General features: G+C 45.3%; 1 protein-coding gene across 13 annotated transcripts in view; it reads left to right on the forward strand.

Moving 5' to 3' along the window:
• LOC138187065 (transcription factor 12) overlaps window positions 1-22,373 on the forward strand; it is a 109,477-nt gene that overhangs the window by 3,916 nt on the left and 83,188 nt on the right. For all 13 annotated transcript variants that reach the window (XM_069127522.1, XM_069127526.1, XM_069127523.1 and 10 more), the window contains 4 exons: window positions 14,719-14,768; window positions 16,430-16,709; window positions 16,792-16,820; window positions 17,000-17,044. In XM_069127522.1, coding sequence (XP_068983623.1) covers window positions 14,719-14,768; window positions 16,430-16,709; window positions 16,792-16,820; window positions 17,000-17,044 — 404 coding nt within the window. The remainder of the gene's footprint in view (window positions 1-14,718; window positions 14,769-16,429; window positions 16,710-16,791; window positions 16,821-16,999; window positions 17,045-22,373) is intronic.

Here is a 22,373-nt window from a genome sequence, read left to right on the forward strand (position 1 = left end):
AGACCCGATCATGTACCACGTGTCCTCTCGGCGACGCCGCTGGAATCGTTAGAGGTTAATCGCTCGAACATAATATAAGAAAGACCATAAATCGGAATCTTTCTACTGGCACAGAGCCTCGAGAGACTTCTCGAGGGTAGGAATTGCGGTCCTTTCTTTCTTTTTCATTTCTTTTTTTCTTTTTCCGCCTTTCCCTTTTCACGTAGTTGACCGAGAAAGAAATAGTTCTTACAATTCGGAGCATTGTTACGCCATGGTCGTTGCGTGAACTGTATTTAAAAGAGGTTCCCATCCTTTCGCGACAGTTCTAACACACGTCAATTCCAGCACGTGCCTGTCCGATCGAACGCCGATGATATTATCGACGCTCGATGTTGATCACGCTCCTGGTCGAATATTCTTATCTGTTTTCGAAATTTATATCTAATATGGTGACATTGTCGAGCTTTGATTTATCAGCGATAAGGTTAATAAGGGTAGCAGGTTTGGTCGGTCGTGTCGGCCACGAAATCATTCCGAAAATTGTTGTTCAAAGGGAATTGTAAAGTCGACTGTTTGCGTGTCGCTCGGGATAGTTGGTAAACCGAGTCTCGGTTGTTTGTTTAGCTTGTGGATGTTATTTGGAAAACGCTGGAGGTGGTGCATGGTTGTCCTCGACCAAATGCTCTTCCTAGTCGGTAACGAAATGTTTCGTGTCGCACATAGTACCTACATATACTACGTACACAGGATCGACTATCCAAATTAAACGTTTTTTCTTTCTCTTGTTAGACGAGCCACGTTAGATCGATATATCGATGCACGCGGCGAGTTCGTGTATTTAATCGGAGATTAGATATACGATTCGCCGGCCGAACGGCGTGTCGAGTTTTACACGATGTTTGAAGAGCGGTCCGAATAATTTCGAAAATATCGCGTCGATTGTTTAGGATCGATCGTCGTCTTACTCATTTATATTCCCGATGTTTAAGCGCGCACGGTGTCGGGTTCGTTAAGCGTCAATTGTTCGGACGAGGCGACCGCCAATTGCCAACAATCCGGTTAATTCTTCGCTCGTTTCGCCCCTGTTAATTTCAACGATTGCCACTTTGACTGGAAACATTGTATACGATTTGATATAAAGCCTCGTTCAGATTAGTCCAGTTACCTGAACTCGTACGATTTAAAGTCCAGTAACTTGAAACTTCTTTACCAGCATGAAATTACCGTTTACTTTATTCCAGACATTCTTTCAAGTTTTTATACTTCATCGGCCTCGTTAGCAGTGAAACTACCAAATCGATCGGAATGATGCGCAGATTTTTTAGTTTTGCAGCTATTAAAATAGTGTATGCGTTTTCGGTAATAATAACGCTTACTTTTATTAAGACAGGAACATGGTCACGTTTTTTATCTTATTTTGTTATTCTTGTCCCGTTACTTTAATCTTATACGATATATGCAGGTAGATATTAAAGGTAGTTCTATGGTATTGGTCAATTGTAACTTAAGGAGCAGCTAGTATTTGATTCAGGCCACAAATTCTCATTCATTGTTTTAATATCTGAAGGGTCAGGGCTCGATCGTTCAAGTGCAAGGGTATCTAAAAATAAAGGGGAATCTCCAACGTACATTCCACAGATATTTCTTTCCATTTGGATGAAGCGTGTCTATCTTTGTTCGTTAATGGGACTGTACATACATATGTATACGTCTCAAAGGTTCTCGCACGACAGGATGGGCAAACGGCAAAATTGCACGTAATGCCACGAAAACACGAGCGTAGATTTTAATGGTCGATTCGATCTAAAATTATCAGACAGTGACTCACGAGTAAATTTACCTGAAGCGGAGTTTGTTTCGGGAAACCGCGGCACGATAAAGCGTTCACCGTCCACGATACGTTTACTTAGGAGCAAATACTTTCTGTAAGCACTAATTATTCAATGTTGACCATGATGAGTTGACCGGATGAGTGTACAGGGTGTTTCGGAAACGATCTTTTACGATCTTGAAAATTTTACCTCTCGATATTCCAACATGTTTTAATCGTTGATACTTGGTAGTTGAAAGAGGCTTAGAACTCCGAAAGTAAAGATATCTGGATCGATGTGCATCTATTAAGACTCTTTCGCTTGTTTTGGCGGAGCAGTGCGTGGTCTCGAAGCTTTGCCTCAACTCTCATTCACGTTCCCTAAACTTTCTCCGATTGCGATGTTTTTGTTCGGGATCGATATTTCGGTATGAAGAAACGCGATGCGATATCTCGGTGATGGCTGGAAAATCGAATCTTCCACGGGACGATTCTGTTTCAGCTCGTAAACTGTAGCGACGAATCCGTGCGACTTGCAAGTATTACAAGGGAATAATACCTCCTCGCAGGGAAACGCGGCTGATTTGATCTGACCCAAGAGCGCCATTTCTGAAACTCTCTCGTTCCCCAGAGCGAGAGTTTGAACGAACAACCATAAACGAGCTCCAGACACAACACTCGTGACTTAGCTCTCCTTCTTCCTTTCTCTTTCCATCCCACAGACCCTTCGATTTCTCTCTTTTTCCCTTTTTACCTTGTTTCTCTCTCAGGAGAATTATCGAGGGAGTGTCACCGTGATGCACCTGCCTCGTGCTCTCTCTTTCTCTCGTTCTCTCTTTTTTCTCACTCCCGCTATATCCCTGTCTTCCTGCCGCCTTCTCCTTCACTCTCGCATTGCTTATTGGTCGCACACGCGCCTCGCACACGACTTGGTACCGCAATGGATCGCCTATGAAAATTCTCGATGGTACTCCAAGTGGATAAACGGATGATTTCGTAACTGCGGGAATGAAAATGTATACGACTCCCAGCTATGATTCTCTATAGTACGTATGTTGCGGAAAACAATTACAGTATTAGAGGATGGCTGTGCATCGATCTATCGAGTCGAAATAAAAAAGACTATGGATCCGTTAAATCGATAAAAAAAATAAAAAAGCAAAAAATTGAAGCGATAAACGTTAACCATTAGAACCCTCTCGCATATTTCGACTAACGTTATTAGCGAAAATTTACATTGTTCCAATTTTTCTGAACGCGATAGGGAAGCGATTTTAAAACCCGATACGTCATCGATCAATTTCGCTTCAAAACTATCTTTCCATTTATTTTTGAAGTCGAATATACGTTTCTATCGGCCTCTTGAGCACTTAAGAAATATTAATTGATATCGCGTATGCGGAATGATATTGATTAAATTGAAGAATCGGAAGGTGTATACATACGTGTTTCCAAAGCTCGCGAATTCGATTTCTTGCATCGCGAAGCGCTCTATTCTTCGAGACGTTCGAACGACTCGTTACTCGTTAACGAACCATTCGTGAAAAGCCGTGTTCACGGAGAGGATGCGGGATTCTAGCGCTATTCTTCGGTAGCTGCAATTCCGGAAGCTGTCCGGTCTGAAAGTAAATCAGGGAAAAGTTTCCCGTGGTTCGGCTACGAAACTTTTCGATCCTCTTCTTAGGGAAGGCCAAGTCCAAAGTGCGTTTCATGTACGGGCGCGCACACACAAATCAAGGATGAGCATAATCTACATTTACAGCAGGGGCCCGATGAGCATCTGCTTCCACCCCTCTTCGCCCTCGACCCCTCATCCCTCGACGCCCTAGTCTGAATCCCTTTCTCCGCCAACGAGCATCCTCCCACCGTCGTGCACGCGTGTATTCTCCCGATCACGATCGTTTCTTCCTCGTCTGCGTCGAACTTTGTTCGCTCCTTCCCTCTCTCTTCCATTTACACGCCAGAAACGTATAATACACAGCCAACGCGTAGTATACAGCGTCGGCCATAAGTATATCAACACGCTTATAAACATTTAGCGTAAGTCGAATGCTTTCGACTACTTTTATTTTCTAGCTGTACTGTTATAAATAAGCCGCGGATTTTTATGCAATTTCCTATTCTTATCAAGAGAATTGAGAAAACCGGACGAAATTTATTTCGTTATATCTATACGCATGATACAGTCGCCTCGGAAAGAGTAAGCCAACGCCCTTTAAACGTAAGACGGTTAACTTGGTTCCCGAGGTGACTATATCTGTCTATAATGTAAAATATCGAACAAAGTAAAATTTGTTGGTGTCTTGCATCGAATGTAATCGGGTAGGTGCGCTGATACTTATGGCCGGCGGTGTATTATATACGCGCGTGCGACACCAGTGTCGATAGGTCATGCGGAGATCTCTTCGTACGTTATCTTCAATTTTATTATTTGCTATATCACTAGCGAAAAATTTGTAATCATTTAAGCTCGGCCTTTCAATTCATCACGATTTTTCCGACCTCTCCCTCTCTTTCACTCCCTCTCTCTCTCTCTCTCTCTCTCTCTCTCTCTCTCTCTCTTTGCATCTATTGCGTCTCGAAACAGAGGATTCTCTTTTTGCGTTCTTCGCGAAATCTGTGTAGATATTGTTGGTTGTTGTGGGTTTTATCTTCTCGCTGCGAGCAGGATAAAAATGCGCTTCGATAAAATGCTTAACGAGTCGTAACACTTTGTATATAGGATGATACTAATATATTGTGACGATATGAGTAATTTCAATATGCACTGGTATTTTTTCGTTCGAGGGTGAATGTGCGTCTTTCGATCGTGAGGTCATCGAGATAACAGTAACATAAAGACGCGTATTTATCAGCAATCGTGTTCGCGAATCTTAAAATGTTGCAGAAATTGTTGTGTTCGCACTTCGAAGGATTATTTTTCACTTAATGAGAAAACACGCGTATCACGCAGTCTTCCTTAAACTTAAGATGATTATTAAGGATAAGGAAAGGCGACTAGACGCAAAACGAAGGAAAGAACGCGGCAGAGTCGAAGGTTAGTCAAAGCATGGAGATTTACTTTCGGGCTCCTGAACTAGATTAGCTGGCTCGATAGTGGAGAGTAGACGCGAAGGTGTTTGAGAAGTTGGCGAAACGGGCGAGTGCACGGTGCGACTCGAATTCCTGACTAATGCAAGTCCCTCGTTACCGAACGTACGCCGCCATTCGCCGCGCTCCCGTTATGGTCGATATGAATTTGCCACAGCGTGAAACGCCATCGTCCTGAAACTCTTCGCTTCTCTCCCATTCTCCTTCTCTTTCTCTCCGTATCTTCCCCTCGAGAGTAACGCGCCAACAATCTCGTGTCTCCGCTCTTTCTGTATTTCTCTCTCGGTGGCCGTCGGTTGGTCTTGGTAAATTCGCGATGTTCTACGGTGAAGAGCAAAAGTCCATTAGCCACTGCGAGAACTGGGTTACCGAAAGGAGCTTGGACGGATAAAAAAGATTCCCGACGTTTCTCTATATTTGGCGCTTGTCGTTCCCTTTCGCCGATCAGCCGTTTCTGATCCGAGATCTCCGATTCGAACTTCAAAGTCTCCAAAATCGTGCAACCTTTCCCTTGGTTTCTCTTACCACGGATACGCGTTTCTTACGCCGAATGTCTCCGCAAGAGTTGGTATCACGTTCTCTGGAAAGACGGTCTATCGTCCTAGAGAGTCTCTTAGCAGTTTGACTGAAAGCACCACCCTATGGAGTACCATATCCTGCTATCCTCTTGTCTCATTGGCGTAGGCTTCGCTGTTCTCAACCTCGTTTCTCATTTATCGTTATAATGGTAAAAGTTTCATCGGATAGATTTACTAGTTTGTGCGTCGAGAACGACAAGTGAAATTCGTATAATAGAAGATCGTCGATTCTCCTTATTATCGATAATTTTTCGTTCATACGGTAGGTGCCGAGCTTCAGATAAATATAGTCCGTAGAAACGGAATTCGCTTGTAATTTAATTTCTCTAAAATATTCCATTTGCTCGTTATAAAAGTTCACGAAATATCACTTTTGCAATAGAGCGAAAGTGAAAAATCTATCTGACCAGAAACCTTTACACGCTGTTACGTTTCTTTGTTAATTATTAACGACAAAAAGGGATAAATTGTGGCAGCAATCGAATTGAAATTAAATCTGGGTATAACGCGCGACAAACATGTTCTAGCACAGTCTGTTATCGCAGCATAGTAGTTAAGTCTCTTCTGGTTAACAATTCAAAGTTGTATAACTGCATAGATCCTCGATCTGCGTATTCTTATTTTCGTTGCAAAGGTACCAAAGGTAGCCTCGCTTTCTAAAAGAAGTATAAAAAAATAAAAAAAAGAAAGAAAGGAACGAGACTGGCGGAGACGAAGAAATTGATCGCAGGCCGATTTAAGCCGGGTAGGAAGAGCGATGCCACCTGTAACAGATCGTGAACGCGCGTAATCGGCGAAAAGCTGGCTGGTCGAACGCGTGTGCAGACATTCACGCTCGCGCACAAATGCACGCAAGTGCGCGCCGCTGGTGGGTCTGTACGGCGCCGACCTGCACCACGGTTCGGAATAGACATCTGGCCAGATTTCGTTAAGTTTGGCCCACGTGTACACACCTATGCGTACGTGTATATATACGGCATATATAGACGCTTACACGCGACACCGGGGCTCGAACAAATGTGCATTCGGCTCCTGGCGCCAGAGCCGAAAAGGGGGCTCTGATTTTTTGGCAGGTGCCACTGTCCTCGACCAGCGTCACTTTCCGACGTTCAATGGCCTGCCCCCGACTCACGAAATTCCTCGGAATTTCGAGTCTCATCGACCGCGAGATACCACGGGTCAAACTCGACCATCGAACTTTATCTGCCCTGTAATTTCCCTCTGATCATCCTCGACTCGATTCTCTCTCTCTCTCTCTCTCTCTCTTTCTCTCCCCCTCCCACTCAACCATTCCTTCGCTCCGACGATCTAGCGGGAAGCAATTCTCAGAAGAAATAGCTCTTCCGTCTATCGTCGTTTATAAGGCACCCTTGCCTTTCCACCCTGAGTAAAGGAAAGACCATCGAACGCGCGTGAGAACGCGTGATCTGGTAAAACGCGAAGGCGAAAATGGCGGCAGCTTCTCTCACCTGTTGAACGCAACCCCGAGGCGATGCAGAAGATTTGCTCCTACCTCGAACGTTGATACTCTTGGTGGTCCTCTTGTGCCGTGCTGGTTCACGTGAACCCGTGAATGAAAACCCGGGTTAACCTAGTCGTGAGAACTGGAGTGAGAGGGAGAGAGACAGCACGAAATCGGAGCACGTGTATGCCACGTGCCATGGGCGGCACGAGCTCGCGCGCGCGCGCGCACACGCACGCACCTTCGCCACCTTTTTTCCACGCGATTTTACTTTACGCGGGCACTTCACCCGTTTTCACCATTTTCGATCGTCCAGTGGCAAACCGTGAACCTGTTCTCGCGCGTACTCGCGATTTTCGGACGAATCGTGCCAATGTGCACGCATCCTATCTTTCACTTTGGGTTTACCTTCTGTACACAGTACCCCATGAAAGTATTTGAACGATTATCATCAGACTGTGGATTTTTATGAAAATTCGTATTTATATAAAAACGAAGAAAGTAGAAACTTAGACAGAGGAGGTTCGTTTCATCCATTAAATATTACAACAGGTCTTGTATTTTGGGTATTTTATGTATTTTCGTTATTATGTACATCCTATACGTGTTTTCGATCTTTAAATACCCCATGAATGTATAAAAATTCGTAGCGTTCGCTTTTCTGGACAACTATACGTTAAATGAACATACTCATACTCGTCATACTGACGAATAGATTACTGATATATTTGCAAAACTATGCGAGAATGTAGATGAATATACAAATTTATAAAATATCTGTACTAATCATCTATAAAATATCTTTCATTTGTATGTGCAAAAATATGAATTTGCGTAAACATCCATAAATTAAAAAGTAGCAGCTAAAATTCTAAGCTACGTCGTTCGTGTTTATCGTTGCTTTTCTTACGGAGACATCGAGTTGGATTCTGTCCAAGGAACACGAACAAAAGGGATTCGCGAAACGATACCCTCGACGGATAATCCATTTCAGGAACATTTCAGACCATTTTCCTCTATCAGTCTCGTTCGATTATTTCTTGGTCTGCGCTTAGGTCGACATTTCGAGAGAATTTAAATTGAAGTAGAAATTGATCACGAGGAAGATCGAAATTTCAAGAAAACTTAAGAGTGATTTTTGGTTTTACAATGTTTATAAACCTGTAAAAGACACCTGTAAAGGATGGCGCTCTGAGAAGACAGATTCCCCTCTATGTCCAACGAACGACTCGATTACTATGTCGTTTTCCTCTGTCAATTTATTTCTCCCAATTATTCCCTGATTTTCGTTCGGTTCGAGAAAAAGAAACATTAAGAAAAATGAACGCGATGTATTGCTTGCCGTGAGAAACTTCAGTTGTGTGGGCTGCGTGAATCGTATATGGCGCTCCACGTAAGAACAACAGCAAAGAAATATATTTATCTATACTTGAACAATCTTATCGCTATCCGCCCAAGGCTAAAACGGTTCCGGTCAGAAGGAACCAGATATCTGTAATTGTTGCTGCCAATGTATTAAAAAGATGTTTGAGAGCCACTGGAGCCCCCGTGGCCTGCGCCACTGTCCTCCGGTGGGCCCCTTCTAGGGTAACACGAAGGGGGGCACTGACAGCGACAGCTGCCGCTGCTGCTGCTATATTCCCCTCCTTCTTTCTTTCTCCATCTCTCCTACTCGTTGTCCACGTCTTGCCGTTTCCACTCGGTCCCTTTTGCCGGAGCCATAGCCCTCTTGGTCCCGCGGGGCCCGTTGGCACCACGGCATCCCCACCATGATGCCCATGGTCGCGTGGCAGCCAGCCTTCTCCTCTACAAAATACACCTTCGCCGTTCCGTTTACATCCAAACGCCGCAACGGACGGTCCCCTTTTTTCTTCCTTTTTCTTTATCCCCCTCTCTTTTGCTTTTTCCCTTCGTTCTTTCTTCTTGCAGCGCTTCCTTTCCTCAGACTGCGAATATCACGCTCGAGCCAGCCTCGCTTCTTCTCGCGAATCGTACGCTCGATTCGTCTCTTCGCGTTGATACGTACCGGTCGCTGGCTTGCTACTCTTTTTATCCCAAATTTTTGCTGCTCCTGCTATCTTCCGCTACGGAAAGTAACGGTTTCAAAATACTCGCTCCGATAGCTTGCATCAGCCTCTTCGATTCGGATTTCACCTGCTCTGATTGGTATACAAGGGATAATTTAATTAGTTTCGTTGCAATTGGAACGTCGAATAAGAATCGATGCAGGCTCGATTATACTTGTATCAATCGTATGTACGTATACGTACATTGATATAGATGTGTACATACACGACTTTTACACACCTGACGATAAGTATTCTTTGGTTGCTACGCGTGCATTGCTCTCCGTATAGTAACAAGTAACTGCCGAGAAAAAGTGGCTCGTCTGCATCGATCCTGAGTGAAGTATTTCCGCGAAGTCCATCGGTACTCGAAGAATTTGTCTGGATCGGCCACCGCGTTTCGCGACTTCGATTTCTATATTTTTCGCTCACATTCGTGGGGTCCTTGTACCTATCCGTGTACCTAGCCGTACACTCGTAATACACCGCGGTTTCAGAGCCGATGAATAAGTTCGGATATTATATGTATAAGTATAATGCACGCGCTCTTCCGATTATTTTCACTACGCTGGTTCCACTGTGGCCTTGCGAGCGAGCTTTCGAAATTCTGGCCTTGCAAACAGCTTGGAAACTTGGAGATATAAAAACCTGCATAAAAAATTCCTTCGAATACTAATTTCATCCGAGTCTAAGCTGAACGTTTCAAGACAATAGCGTAAGACCCGCGTGTTAAGTAGCGTTAGATCGTCGTTGCGATAGAACAGAGAGAAACGATCGTAGATCGATCGAACGATTCGATCGGAGTAAGAGCGCTGGTTCGGTTGAGCACCAGTGTCTACCTGAGTTCTTTTTCACATTTTTTTTTCCTCTTTCTCTGCTGGTCTTCTATTCTTCCTCCCTCTGGTGTACGTATCCCCTCTACCATTGGGGTCGAGGGCCCCAAGGGTGGCAAACCTTTCCCCCTTCCTCTTCTTTCCCTATTCTCTGCTGGCCGCGAACTTCTTTTTTCTTCTTTTTTCTCTTCCCTTCCTCCCTTCTTCTTTCTCTCTCCTCCCTTTCTTTGTCCGTGCGTCTCTCTCTCTCTCTCTCTCGCTCGCTCACTCGCTCGCTTTCTCTCGCTTACCTGCGGGAACTTGGAACACCCTTTTGGGTCGCGTGGCACCGTGCACCGGCATGGTACACACGCGAATTCTCCCATAGAAATCGCTCGTTGGGGTGCGTGGGTCTGCGTAGTGGCGGTATACGTATCGGGTGTCCTGCAAATATGACAAAGAAAAGAAGAATTCTCGAGCCGAATCTGAAAATTTATACAGAAGTTACGACTATTGCAAGACGCTTACCGCAAATGTACATATATCTAGTAAAAAGATTAGCATACAGCACGAATAGATATCTGAAACACATAATAAGTGCAGAGTAATCTCTGCAGGTTATAGGTATTCTATGTACTATGTGTTTTCAGATTTGTTTCGGAATTTGTCCGATACTATCGTGAAATGTTTCGCTACGGTGGAGATGAAATTTCAAAATGTTTCCTATAATACACGTGATGTATTCGTAAAAAGTTTCTATAAGTATTCGAATACTTTTGTCAGACGCTGTATCTTGTATTTTGGGAATGTCAGTCGTATCCTGATTTCTTGAAACGTCGTCACGAAACGTCGAGGACGACTATTAAAATTTACACGCGGGCGTAAAAAAATGCAGCGACTATTCGAGGGAGATAATCGAATTAAGCCTTTCCAAGGCGCGCAGGTGTTTCATTATTTCTTTCGCCGTTTTTACAAGCTTCGCCGTCACATTTTTCTCCGCGTTCATTTACGTTTGGTTTAATCGTGCTCTCAACAGGTGGCGATACAACACGTTAGAAATTCGATCGACCAGATTTCGGGCAGCTTTCTTTCTCCGCTCGATCTTACGAGGCAAATTGCTCGAGGTCCTACATCACGAAGCTGTGGTTCCTCGCTGAGACAGCGACGAAGTTTTGCCGGTGTTTCGCGTTTCTCGAAAGAGTCGTTGGTTGTTACCCGATGATGCTTCATTTTTCTTCGTGTTCCTGTTGCTAGCTACAAGTTGATAAAAGTTGCTGCTTGTGGCTAGCGGCAAAGATCAGAAACAGAATTAAGAATCGTCGCGACGGAAATAATTGTTTCTTCGGTGTGTAAAGTTGGCTGACTGTTTTACAACGCACGTTGCTATTTGTTGCATGATCGATATTTCTAGTTTACATTTGCGCGTAGACAACTTGTTGCTAGGAACACATGCCGTTTCGAAACCGAGACAAAACCAAAATCTTCCCTTTATTACGTTGTTTCAACAACGCGAACAAAATGTTCCTACAAGTTGATATTTGTTGGGCGTCGTTTGGAACGTGCAGCAACAACAAAAAGTTGCGCGTTGCTGCTTCAGCGATGACGCGGTTCAAGCGAGTATCGGTTGCTTGTGGGAACGAAAAGGATCCTTTGGTCGGAGTTTGGCCAGAGTGCAGCAAGGTACCCACGCCGATCAGGCGACCGATCGTTTTTCGAAAAAAGGGAAAAAATCAAGGGTCGGGTCAAGCTGTCGCTGGCATCCGGGGTCAAAGTACAGTCGCTTAATTCTGGTCCACGTTAAACACGTTCGATCGAGCGTGTAATCGTGTCTTTTAACGCATCCCTCGATCGTCCCTAGATTATGGAAATTTTGCGTTATATGAAAGGATCGCGCCTCGTTAATTAAACTCTTCTTCGTTAACCCGTCTCGCGAGGCCGAAGCCGCATTTTTACCACCTGTTCTTTAACTTCACCTCGTTCTATCGGCTAGATGAGAACCGGATGCTGACGTCTAGAGACGTTTACCGAGGTGGATTAGTACGAACGATAAGTCAGTCGTATCGCGTGGCTCGCTCGAACTTGCACGTTCAACACGGAAACCTTTCTCGCTGCTTTTCTCCGGAATCGGGAAATGCAGATACGCCGGTCTACCGTTTCGCGGTGCCTTGTCTTTCGCGACCATTTTTTTTATGTCCGCGCTTGCTTTTCAACGTTTAGTCGTTGCGCGCGTTTTTTTTTTACGAGATCGTCAAAACTCCGAAACGCTGGCTGGCATTTTCGCGGCACGTAATATTCGCCGATATTTTTTCCTTTCTCTTTCATGCGACTCTGTGGCGAATTCGCGAAACAGCGTCGAAGCGATACACAGTCGTAGATTATTCGGTAAATCATTGAAAATCGATACATTTGCGTAAACAAGCCGCATTTCACGAAACATCGTTCGTACTTATTCCCACTAGCTGTCCATTTATCTTTTTTCCCGACTGGTGGTACGTTCGAGGTAGAGGGGAAAGATATAATAAAATTCTTAGGCGAGTATCGTTATTCGTTCCTAGACTCTGTTCCTCCACAGATTTTTGCGTTGGAACGCGTAAGTAAAATAGAACGGAGCGGTTGCAGAGGGATGTACGCGAGGTAACAACACTGTGATCGGGGGAAAATAATTTTAGGTAATTCTAATTCGATGGTGTCGCGCGCTGATATACGACGCCGAGCAGGCTGACCACCAAATCGCGGTCGTGTCTCGCGCGCTGAAAATCGTTGGTCGCCGCGCGCAACGCGGCGTGGCGCGTGGTTTTCGAGGTTGTGTCGCGCATTTCGCGAGCTGTAATGCCGAATTGATGTCGGCCGAAATCCGTGTAGATGGTATCGTGGCGACCAGTGGCCGGCTGTGGCGCCGGTAATTCGCCGCCGACATTCGCGTTCCCTCTTTCTGCGATCCTCGTATTCCCTTTCTCGTATATAGAGTTAAAAGTAGGAAAACGTTAATCGTTTGCTAGATAAGATACGTGGGAACGTGACACAACGTTCAAGTGAATTTATATTATTATAATACACATACGTTATCCTATATAAATGGTAGTATAAAATTAGAATATGCGGGCACTCGAGTGGATTTGTAGCGACGGCGCATGGACGTTAATAAAATATGCGTATGCGTTAACCCCAAACTAGCGAGAACAGTTTGATCTGATTCGGGCAATTGTCGAGGAAAGTATACGCGAATTTGTCCTGCGATGACGTAATCGAACGACACACGTGGAACAGATGATCACCGCGCAAAACACTTATCAGGAGCCGCGGCGGTATCTCTGTATATTACGCATAACGCTATCTTGCAGTAATATCTCTTTATCGTAATATTAATTCAATACGTGGCAAGATAATTTTTAGGAAAATTGCTGGATCGTTGTAATTTTTCCGACGTCGCTGTGGCCTGTCAGCGATACGCATGGCACGGAGCAGCGAGTTGGGTTCGATGGTTCGCTACAATGGTATCTTATTTACTACTGTTCTGCCGGTAGTCTTTATCTTACCACCGGTGATCTTTGATTCTAATAGCGATACTGGCATAGAATACTGTAAATCGTGGAGGAACAGGGGCACGGACGTTGTTTCCGTGGCGAGCGAAACACACTTGGTCGGCAAGTCGGACAAGGGCAGCAACTCCGGAATCTCGTCGAGCGGAATCCGTAGTAATTCTTCATCGAGCAATATTCGATAGAGGTGACGCCGGCAGGAGCCAGCGTGGAAGACGAACTAGTCGTGACACGAAGGCCCGGTGCTCAACACTACGTCATAACGGTCGAGCTGGCTTGCACCGGCTCTGAGGATGACACGATGGACCATGGTTTAGCTTGTACTTTGATGCATGATATTGCAGACTCGGTACTGCACGCTTCGGCAAACATGTCACGAGCAAGCCGAAACTGTTAGGATTCATAGTTACCTCGGCCGATCGTGGCATAGTCGGACACTCGCCCTATCGTCTACGCACGGCTATATCCGTCCTCTGTAATATGATATACTCCTTCTGTACCATTCCCTTTTCTCGGCTAGTTATCAACCAGCTGCACTTTCCGCTTTTACCGCTTTAGTAAGAGAATTTCTCTCTCTCTCTTTCTCTCTCTCTTTCTCTCTCTGAATCGCTAGGTAAATTACTTGGAATAATTAATACGTCCTCGGATCGTCGGCAAATCTCACGTTCGAGGATGGTCGAACTTGAAGGGATGGCGATCGAATTGCGCAATAATAGGGTGTAACGTTAAAATATCGTTGAATTAAAATTAATCGGAATTCTTGCGCGGTGGTTTTCGAGACCGGTAAATCCAGCCGATGCTCATAAATTCTGTGCAAGATACGCGCACGTAGATTCACGTTCTCGTCTGTCTGTAGGCGCGTGTGTGTATGGGGTGGGCATTAATAACGGATGAAGCCTCGACTGCGGAAACCTCGTAATGTTTATCTCGTTGTTTATTCTGCATGCGTCGCAGCCGCAACGCGGAAAACGCGTACATCCCGCTTGGATTCTTAACGCGATCGCGGTTTTGATTTATAAAGACGGGGCGCGAATTTATGCCCGGCATTAATTTTGCATCGACTCCGCTTGCCACGCGTTCCACTACGGCATCAGAGCTTAGTCTTCGTCTTATTTCGCTCCCGTTTTTGTCGGTACTGCGTCTGGAAGTAACGTATGTTTCTAATATTATTATCGATATTGCGAGTTACCTAAACTCCGAGCCTCGAAAAATTGCCACGCGAAATTTATAGCAAGATGGAGTTGTTCGCGTGATCCAAGCCTCAACGTCTTACGATACAGTCCCAAACTTTGCATAGAATAATGAAACTCGTCGTACATTATGTATACTTGTTTGTATCGCGACGAATGGATTTTAACCTGGCTTCTTGTCTGTTGCAGAAAAATTAGGCTTCCAGTCGCCGTATGGCCACACGATGGACAATGGGATGGTAAGTCTGGTTCCCTTTCTTATTTTTACTCGTCGATTATTCTCGAAACGCGAAGCGGGGAAACTGGATGATGTTCAGAGGGTGAATGTAAGATCTTTCTTCCCCTCCAGAGTTGACCATCTCGAATCTTAAGATAAAGCAGGATTACGTAAGAAACAGGAGCGCAATAATTATTGCAGTCGTAGAGGCAAATTTATCCGAGAAAAAGTTACTCCTTTTCTTCTTCTCTCTCGCGGCGCTCCCTCGAATACCCCTCTACGTAATCCCAAAACTTTATCCCGAGTAATATTTTTTGGGAAGCGGTTCTCATCGTGTTTGAAATTTTCCGCTAAAAACACTGTACGCCACTCTCTTGCCAGTAGCTTATCCGTAAAGCCGGGATTTAATTTCTTTAAATCCTGGTAACAAAGGGAACAGCATCCGTTAAGCGTTCTTAAAAAGTTCTCCTTGAATCATCTCCTCGCACGTTCGTAGTTTCAGCTATTAAAAATATATAAACTTTTTCAAGAACGTCACGCAAGATTTTTCGCAAATTAGGAGAAACGAGTTTTTCTTTTTCTTTTTTTTCAACATTAATTCACGGAACGATGAAAGTTCATTTTGTCTAGAAAGTAAGAATTACCCAATTTCGCGAGGGTTGAGCGCCGTCAACCTCCGGCTTTAATATCACTTACCCTCTCCCTCGTTCGCGACGATGTATTTATACGCTTATGTACGTGTACATGCACACACGAACACGCACATATATTAATATATACATTCTACCGAACAAAGGAACCGAGGAAGGTCGCAGGGGGTTAAGCGAGCTCGGATGAAAAGTTATCCCAGAGTGTGGATAAAGTTCCTCGTACTTCCTTCTTCCATGGCTTACTGCCCATCTATTTCTTTTGCCTTCGCGTAGCCTTCGCGGCGATCGGTAATTAGTTACGCCTCTGGAGGAACGATCGGAGCGAAGCGTTTTTTGCGCGAGTTACGCGAAACACGAGTTTCATTTGGGAAAGGAACGTTGGAAAATGATGTTCGCCGCAGTTCCAACAGAAGTCGATGTTACGAAACGCGTAAGTAGCAAACGGTCGACCTCGCGCCCGCAGTCTTTTCCAGTCTTATCCAGCCTCGACAGATTATTCCGACATTTTCAATTGTCTCGCCTCGACGACCGTTCCTACATCGGCTATTACTATCGATGTTTCGTGGCGATCCGTGTCAGAAAATTTGCAGGTCTCGTCGTTGAGCAAATGTCGGAATCTCGTTTTCGAAACAATTTCTTCTTCGGCTTATTACGTAAAAAAACAGCGTATGCATGCGAATGGTTGACGAGGTTTGTCCGAGGAAACGGAGATAGCAGAGATTTTTTTACGGCACCAGGGAATAGTATCTAATCGGCAGTCGTTAAACCATGCCTGATAAGAAGTATTGATTTTGATAGGTTTAGTGAAGTCGCCTTCCATTGGCTTCTTTCGACTGCCTTCTTCCTCGTGTCTCTTCCACTAATCCTGATCGGTGAAAATCGATCCAATCGTTCCGAGAATTTTTACATATTCGTCCCTTTCTATATCACTGGCCGTATACAACACAGTGTCGAAAATCAGTCGAACGGCACAGTAAACAACGTTAAACAGCGGTAACGGTACGGGAATGAGGAAAAAATGTTGATTTTCCAGACGTATGGTGGAGGAACGTTCGGTCCAACGGCAGGAGGGCCAGGCGGGGGGCCAGGGGGAGGTGGAGGTGGTGGCGGAGGCGGGGGTGGCGGGGGTGGTGGTGGAAATAGCGGCGGCGGAGGAGGTGGAGGTGTCGAGGGCGCCACTTACCCCCCGGACTCCCCGTACTTTCCGTTTGGGAGCCGAGGTGTACCGCCCTCCGTGGGGACGCCCACCCCCGCTGCTAACCCTGCAGCACCTACCGGCAGCAACGGAGCACGGTTACCAAATTCGACAGCCGGTCAGTTTCGTCCTTTTTCTCTGTATCCGATCGCAATGTAAAAGAGTACACGAAAATGAAGCGTATCGTTCGATTGTTTCAGGTGCCGCAGCCGTAAAAAGGAAGAAAGACGTAAGTATCTTTCGTCTCGTAGTAGAAAGTAGAGGAATCCTATTTTCCTTTGAACCGCGAAATTTCGAGCTTGCGCGTTGCATGTACTAATTTCGTTCGTCACATTTCCATGCAACCGTGAAATCATTTTTTTCGAATGTTCGGAATGGGAACTGATCTCGTGTTCGTCTACTTAACAGGCCCTCGATGGAGCGGATGGCGATGTCGTGACAACGCAGCACTGGGTGAGTGACTCGAAAAAGATTCGATAAACGCATGCCAGTCCATAGTAAATGTGTTTCCTGTCCCGACATCGGGATTCGATAATGGCTTCGAACGTATCGCAACCATATGAGTTCAGCGGCGCGATTGATAAAAGTCTGTGTCGGAAAAACGATAGAATTAGGTTAGCTCGTAAATTACGCTTTGCTACCCCCCCCCTTTCTTTTTTTCTTTCTTTTAGTACGTGGTTCCTCGAGCGCGACTCTTGGAAGACGCTCGGATGATCTCGGGGAATGCTCATGATCGTAATCTTTACGAGCAGAGTTATAGAGTATAATGATTTTACCAAGAGTCCAGCTCGGGTTAAAACTTGGAGATCTCCAGCCTGTTTCTCACGAACCTAATCCCCGATGGTCACACGCCCCTCGTTTTTTATCCATCGAATGGCCCCTTCGCCGCGATTTTTATTTCTCACCGATCGTTATCTCGCTCTTTCACTGCTAAACCGCGAATCGTTTGGAAGACCGAGCAAGGGAAAATTAAAAGTTTTCGTTTCGCGAATACCTTTGATATTTGTATTTTATATTTGCTCTTTCGTAGGAGTTTATTTCCGCGTATGAAACAGATAACAACAATAATAGCGATAATAAAATTTGGTCGCTCCGGATATCTAACTGTCACAGATTTCAGATTACAATCTGGTCAAAGTCGGAATTTCGATTTGATAATAAATCGATCGTAAAGCGGGGACAGCTATAATGACTCAGCAATGTGTTTGAACGCTTACTGCTAATCTAACTGATGTAATTGCACATGGCGCTAGCAAAATTTCACAATGTCTCGTACAAATCGCGTAATATTGTACGTTCGTAAGAAGACTGTAGAAGCGTCGGAATACTTTCGCCGGTTACCGCGTAGTGGTTCTGCGAAGGTAACCTCGAAAACGCGACACGCGTACGCGAGCGAGAGACCGGGCTTTCGGTAAATGGAATATAATATCGATTGATAGGAGGGCGTTAAATATTTGTCGTCCGCGTTCGTGACTCTCCTTTGGAGCGCGAAGAAAAAGAGGCTGGGACAAATTGCTCCTCGATGATCAAATACGCTGTCGCGCCTCTTTAAATCCTTCTTCTTTTGCATCCTCTTAAATGATCTATCGCGAGATAAATCTGAGGATATTCGAGGTTTATAATTTCTCTTATCCGTAGGTTTTCTCTTTCACGGCTCGTGTCCAACAATCGTACGGAGTCTATTCGATTCCAGGCACATCGTAGCCGCGTCAATAAACTACCACTTCCGTGATTACCCGGCAAACAGGGGTAAATATATCGACGGGGGGTTGGAAAAGGGTCGTGGATGGTGTTTTCTCACTCTCCCTCGACGTCGATTACTTTCAATCGCCAAAAGATCGACTTTCCGTCGTGTGCTAAAAAAATTGTGTCGCGAATGACACGTTTGGTTTGATCGCAACTCGATAAAAATCGTTTCTTTTCTCTTTTTACGTAACGAACTTTCTCGGTAACAGCGTTTCGATCGATAATTTATCGAACAGGCTGGATATCTGAAGTTTCTTGAAGGTTTGCGAAGGTTCAGGGTTGCCGGGAATTAAAAATATCTGCTCACGCGATTCTACGTTTTCCTGGAAATTAGCGCGATAACGCGGCCGTTTCGGCGGCGATCAATAAGATTAATCATTACGATTCCGATCATCGTTCAGATCGATCGCGAGCTGTCGTTAATATCGAGGCTAAAAAGCGTAGAGAATTTTTAATTAAACCGCGTCGAAACGTCTGCGAACGATTTCACGTGTCCGTGATCTTTAGCGGACAATAGTAAATGAAAAAAGCGAATACATGATCGTTGATACGGTGATTATCTAATGGGAAAGGAGGTATCGACTCGTGAAACAATGCTTGGCGAAAAATCGCGAAACGATAATGGATAATGGGGTCAAAATAATAATAAATAAGCGTGGAGAGTCACGAGCGAATAAATCCTCGACTGTCCCACGGTGCAGATCGTCGTTAATCCAGGCGATATGGTGTGTTACGCGAACCCTCGACCGTAGCGTAAGCCTGCTAATAATTTATTCAGCGTGCAGGACTACGCGATTACGTTTCTATTAGGATATGAGCGTTCTAGTGTCCTCGAGGGTGCCGTAACCCGTGTTCCCGCTGGCTCCACTGGGAGTTTCACTTATCGTCCAGTTTTACCACCGTCTCTTCGCAACACCATGACCCCTCTTTTTTCTTTCGGGGTTTCCGAACCATCGTGTACCATGGCGCATTGTCTCGAAAGGAAACAGCGCAAACCCTGTTGGTTTTTCTTTTTTTTGGAAATACGAATATGTACCACCCTAGAAGCTGAAATGGAGCAGTTACTTTTAGCTCGGAGACGACGAGATCGAATCGAGTGAAACGTAAAAGAGGAAATCATTTCGTCGAACGAAACCGCGATTCTCCTCATCTGCTCTTCATGACGATTGACCTGTGGTAAACGGAGCGGTCGGAAGAAAGCAGAACAGAGTGTGACCGGTCGTTCCACGTTTCTCGCGACACGCTCGTAAAAAAGTATTTCTCGGTTCGTTATCTGGTCGAGTTTTCGTTGGAAGTTCAGCGTGGTTGCATCGTTCCGTCGTCCATTTCGGTTAAGATCTTTCGAGTCGTATCTTTCCGAGCGACTGAGGAAGGCGTGTTTGTGCATAGGGGGGTCATGGGTATCGGGCAGACCATATGGTGTCGCGTGCTACGGTCGCCAGACCGTGGAGCCCTTCCAGTTCGCCTCCATGACTCGCGCTATGGCTGCCTGAATGGCTTCTCGCTAATTCGTGGCCTCGAGGAATTTCGTGACCGCATCGAGGAACCAAAGATCCAAGCTCCCGTGTAAGTGGCACGTACTCGCGCGAACCATCGGTCGCATGGACCACCTTAAACTTTCCATGGATCGTGCTTCGATCCGATCTTGCTGCTCGCTCGTCCGGCTTATATTCGCCTTCCAATCGTCGTTTCTTGGCTTCTGTCTTCCCTCGCAGCAACAACAGATGCGACTCGTTCGGGAGCGGTCGCTCTCTTGCTCGTGGCATCCGCGATTTGTCCCGTTCTTCAGCCTGGTTTATCAAACACCGTAGGAGGACGAAGAAGACGTAGAATCGGTCTTGCGATGTTAACAGATTCGCCGATTAACACTCCTGGATAATAAACAGCGTTCGTCGTAGAATAGTCGTAATTATCTAACAACAAGAGTACGATCGTTCGTTCGTGGATAGCGACAGCAGATAGTTAAGCAAAATTGGTCCTCTGCGGAAATCTTAATCGTACAGTTCGATAGTTGGTCGGGCCCGGTGGACTTTGATTGACGGATAAATTGGTAACGCAGTCGAGGCGAGTTTGCGATGTCAGCAACGCAGGTGTTTTCTCCAAGAAATTAAACTGCAGCCACTTTTTAGGCCTCGCTTTTAATTGCGCTGTAATATCTTGTGAGCCGCGGAAGGTTTATAGCAGCGACCATTAAGGCAGCTATTTTTGTATCGCGAGCGTTTCGTAAGATCGAAAACTCCAATCCGTAACGGACACGTCTTTTCGAAGAATCGAGTGACTTCTACCTACGTGTACGTGCTGTATTTTGTTAGTTCTTCAGCATCTACGGGTAACTATGCTCTGCCACTTTTCGTTTACTTTACGATACGTTATTCTAGACTCTAATATAACAGTCGGTTGTTGTTGATAAATTTGAACGCAATAGTTTCCTATTAATTTTAATACGTTGAATCTAGTTGATGCGATTTAAGTATCGCACATTGCAAATTTAGTCGGATTTTGTCGTGTTGCGTCTTGCACGAAGATCGAAGGTTTTAGGGCAGTTTCGTAGTTACGAAACGCAGTTATACCTAAGTTCGTACGTGAAACATAGTTCTCCAAGCGTCCGAACACGATAATTGGGAGCGCGGTGTTGTATAAAATATTATTCCAAGTTTCCAGAACCGTCTATAAGTTTGTTCACTGGCGAGTACTCGCTTCTATTGTAGATAACTCAGTTACATTATTAGATACTTGTTCCATGACGTGGTCAATCGCGCGTATAGGATAAATGAACCGGCGTGCGATTTTTCCCGGGCCTCGTCAAACAAAGTAACAGCTTTACGAGCAATTTTCGATATTCATTTGTCTCCCCCGGACGTTTATCGGCCGCATATCTCGAGAGTCAGCCGAGTGTTGCGCCGCGAATGCAAACGAGAAATACTCGATCTTTCCCGTTTGTCTCCGCCTGTCTCTGCTAGAAAGAGAATTTGTGCATTTGCTAGCAATCCTCCGAGCTACGAAAACGAGTCCCTCCCGAAATGGGAACGACACACGGTTTCTCTCGATTCCGATAACGGCCGTTGACCAGTTCGCAGAAAGAATGCTGTATCGTTTATTTGATCGTGCGGCTCATGCTCGCTAATGATCGGTTCGCTACTGCAAACCGACAATTTCGGTAACCAGCGAATGGATTCGCTGGCGCCCACGTAGTCGCGCGTTAGCCACGTTTCTCGCCCTTTGTCATATCCCGACGGAACTCGTTAACAACACAACCATCGTCGAACCCTTCTTCAGGATTCCAAATTACAGCTCGCATCTTCGAGGGTCGTCGAATCGTTACGAAATGATCGCGATTCCTTTCGGACTGGTCTCTGTCACGTTTATTCCGCCGGTTTTTCGTGTTTTCTCTTAATAGAAATTAATAGACTATTAATTTCAAATATTCTCTTAATAGAATATTTGAAAATATACGATATTTTTCATTCTTCCTTTATTATATCAAAGACTAACGGAGTAACTATTCTCGCAACGAGTTTGACGAAGAACTTTGGGACAGAGGGTATTTTAACCGACCGGTATGTGTCGTATTCGATAAGGCGGCTCAATGGTAACGCGAGCAACACGAGAATCGTCAAACACGCGATTAGACGCGGACACGTTTCGACCGTTAGTGGAATCTGACTGTGAAGATCGGTCGTTGAACGATTCGCCAGTTGGACGGGGAGCACGGGGCTGTCTCGTCAACGAATCAATTACGAGGAATCGCGTGCGAGGCAAGGGAAGAATGGGAGAGAAAGGGAAAGAGAAAGAAAGGAAAAAGGGAGGAAGGTCAGCGCGAGAGGGAGAAAGAGACGGTTTGCTAGAGACGTTGAACGTTGTTTGACGGGCACCTGTTGCTGGTAGCACACGAGCCAATGCCTCTTTGGCTTGCACTCTCCTTCTCTTCCTCGTTCCCTTGCCTCCCCTTTGTGCTACTTTGGTCTCTTCCTTGGTTGCTTGCCGCACGCTATTTTACCACGTCGCACCTTTTGTTCGAACGCGGATCGTTTCGTTT

Source organism: Bombus flavifrons, chromosome 14 (assembly GCF_040668555.2).
Source record: "Bombus flavifrons isolate JBK064 chromosome 14, iyBomFlav1_principal, whole genome shotgun sequence".
NCBI lineage: Eukaryota > Metazoa > Arthropoda > Insecta > Hymenoptera > Apidae > Bombus > Bombus flavifrons.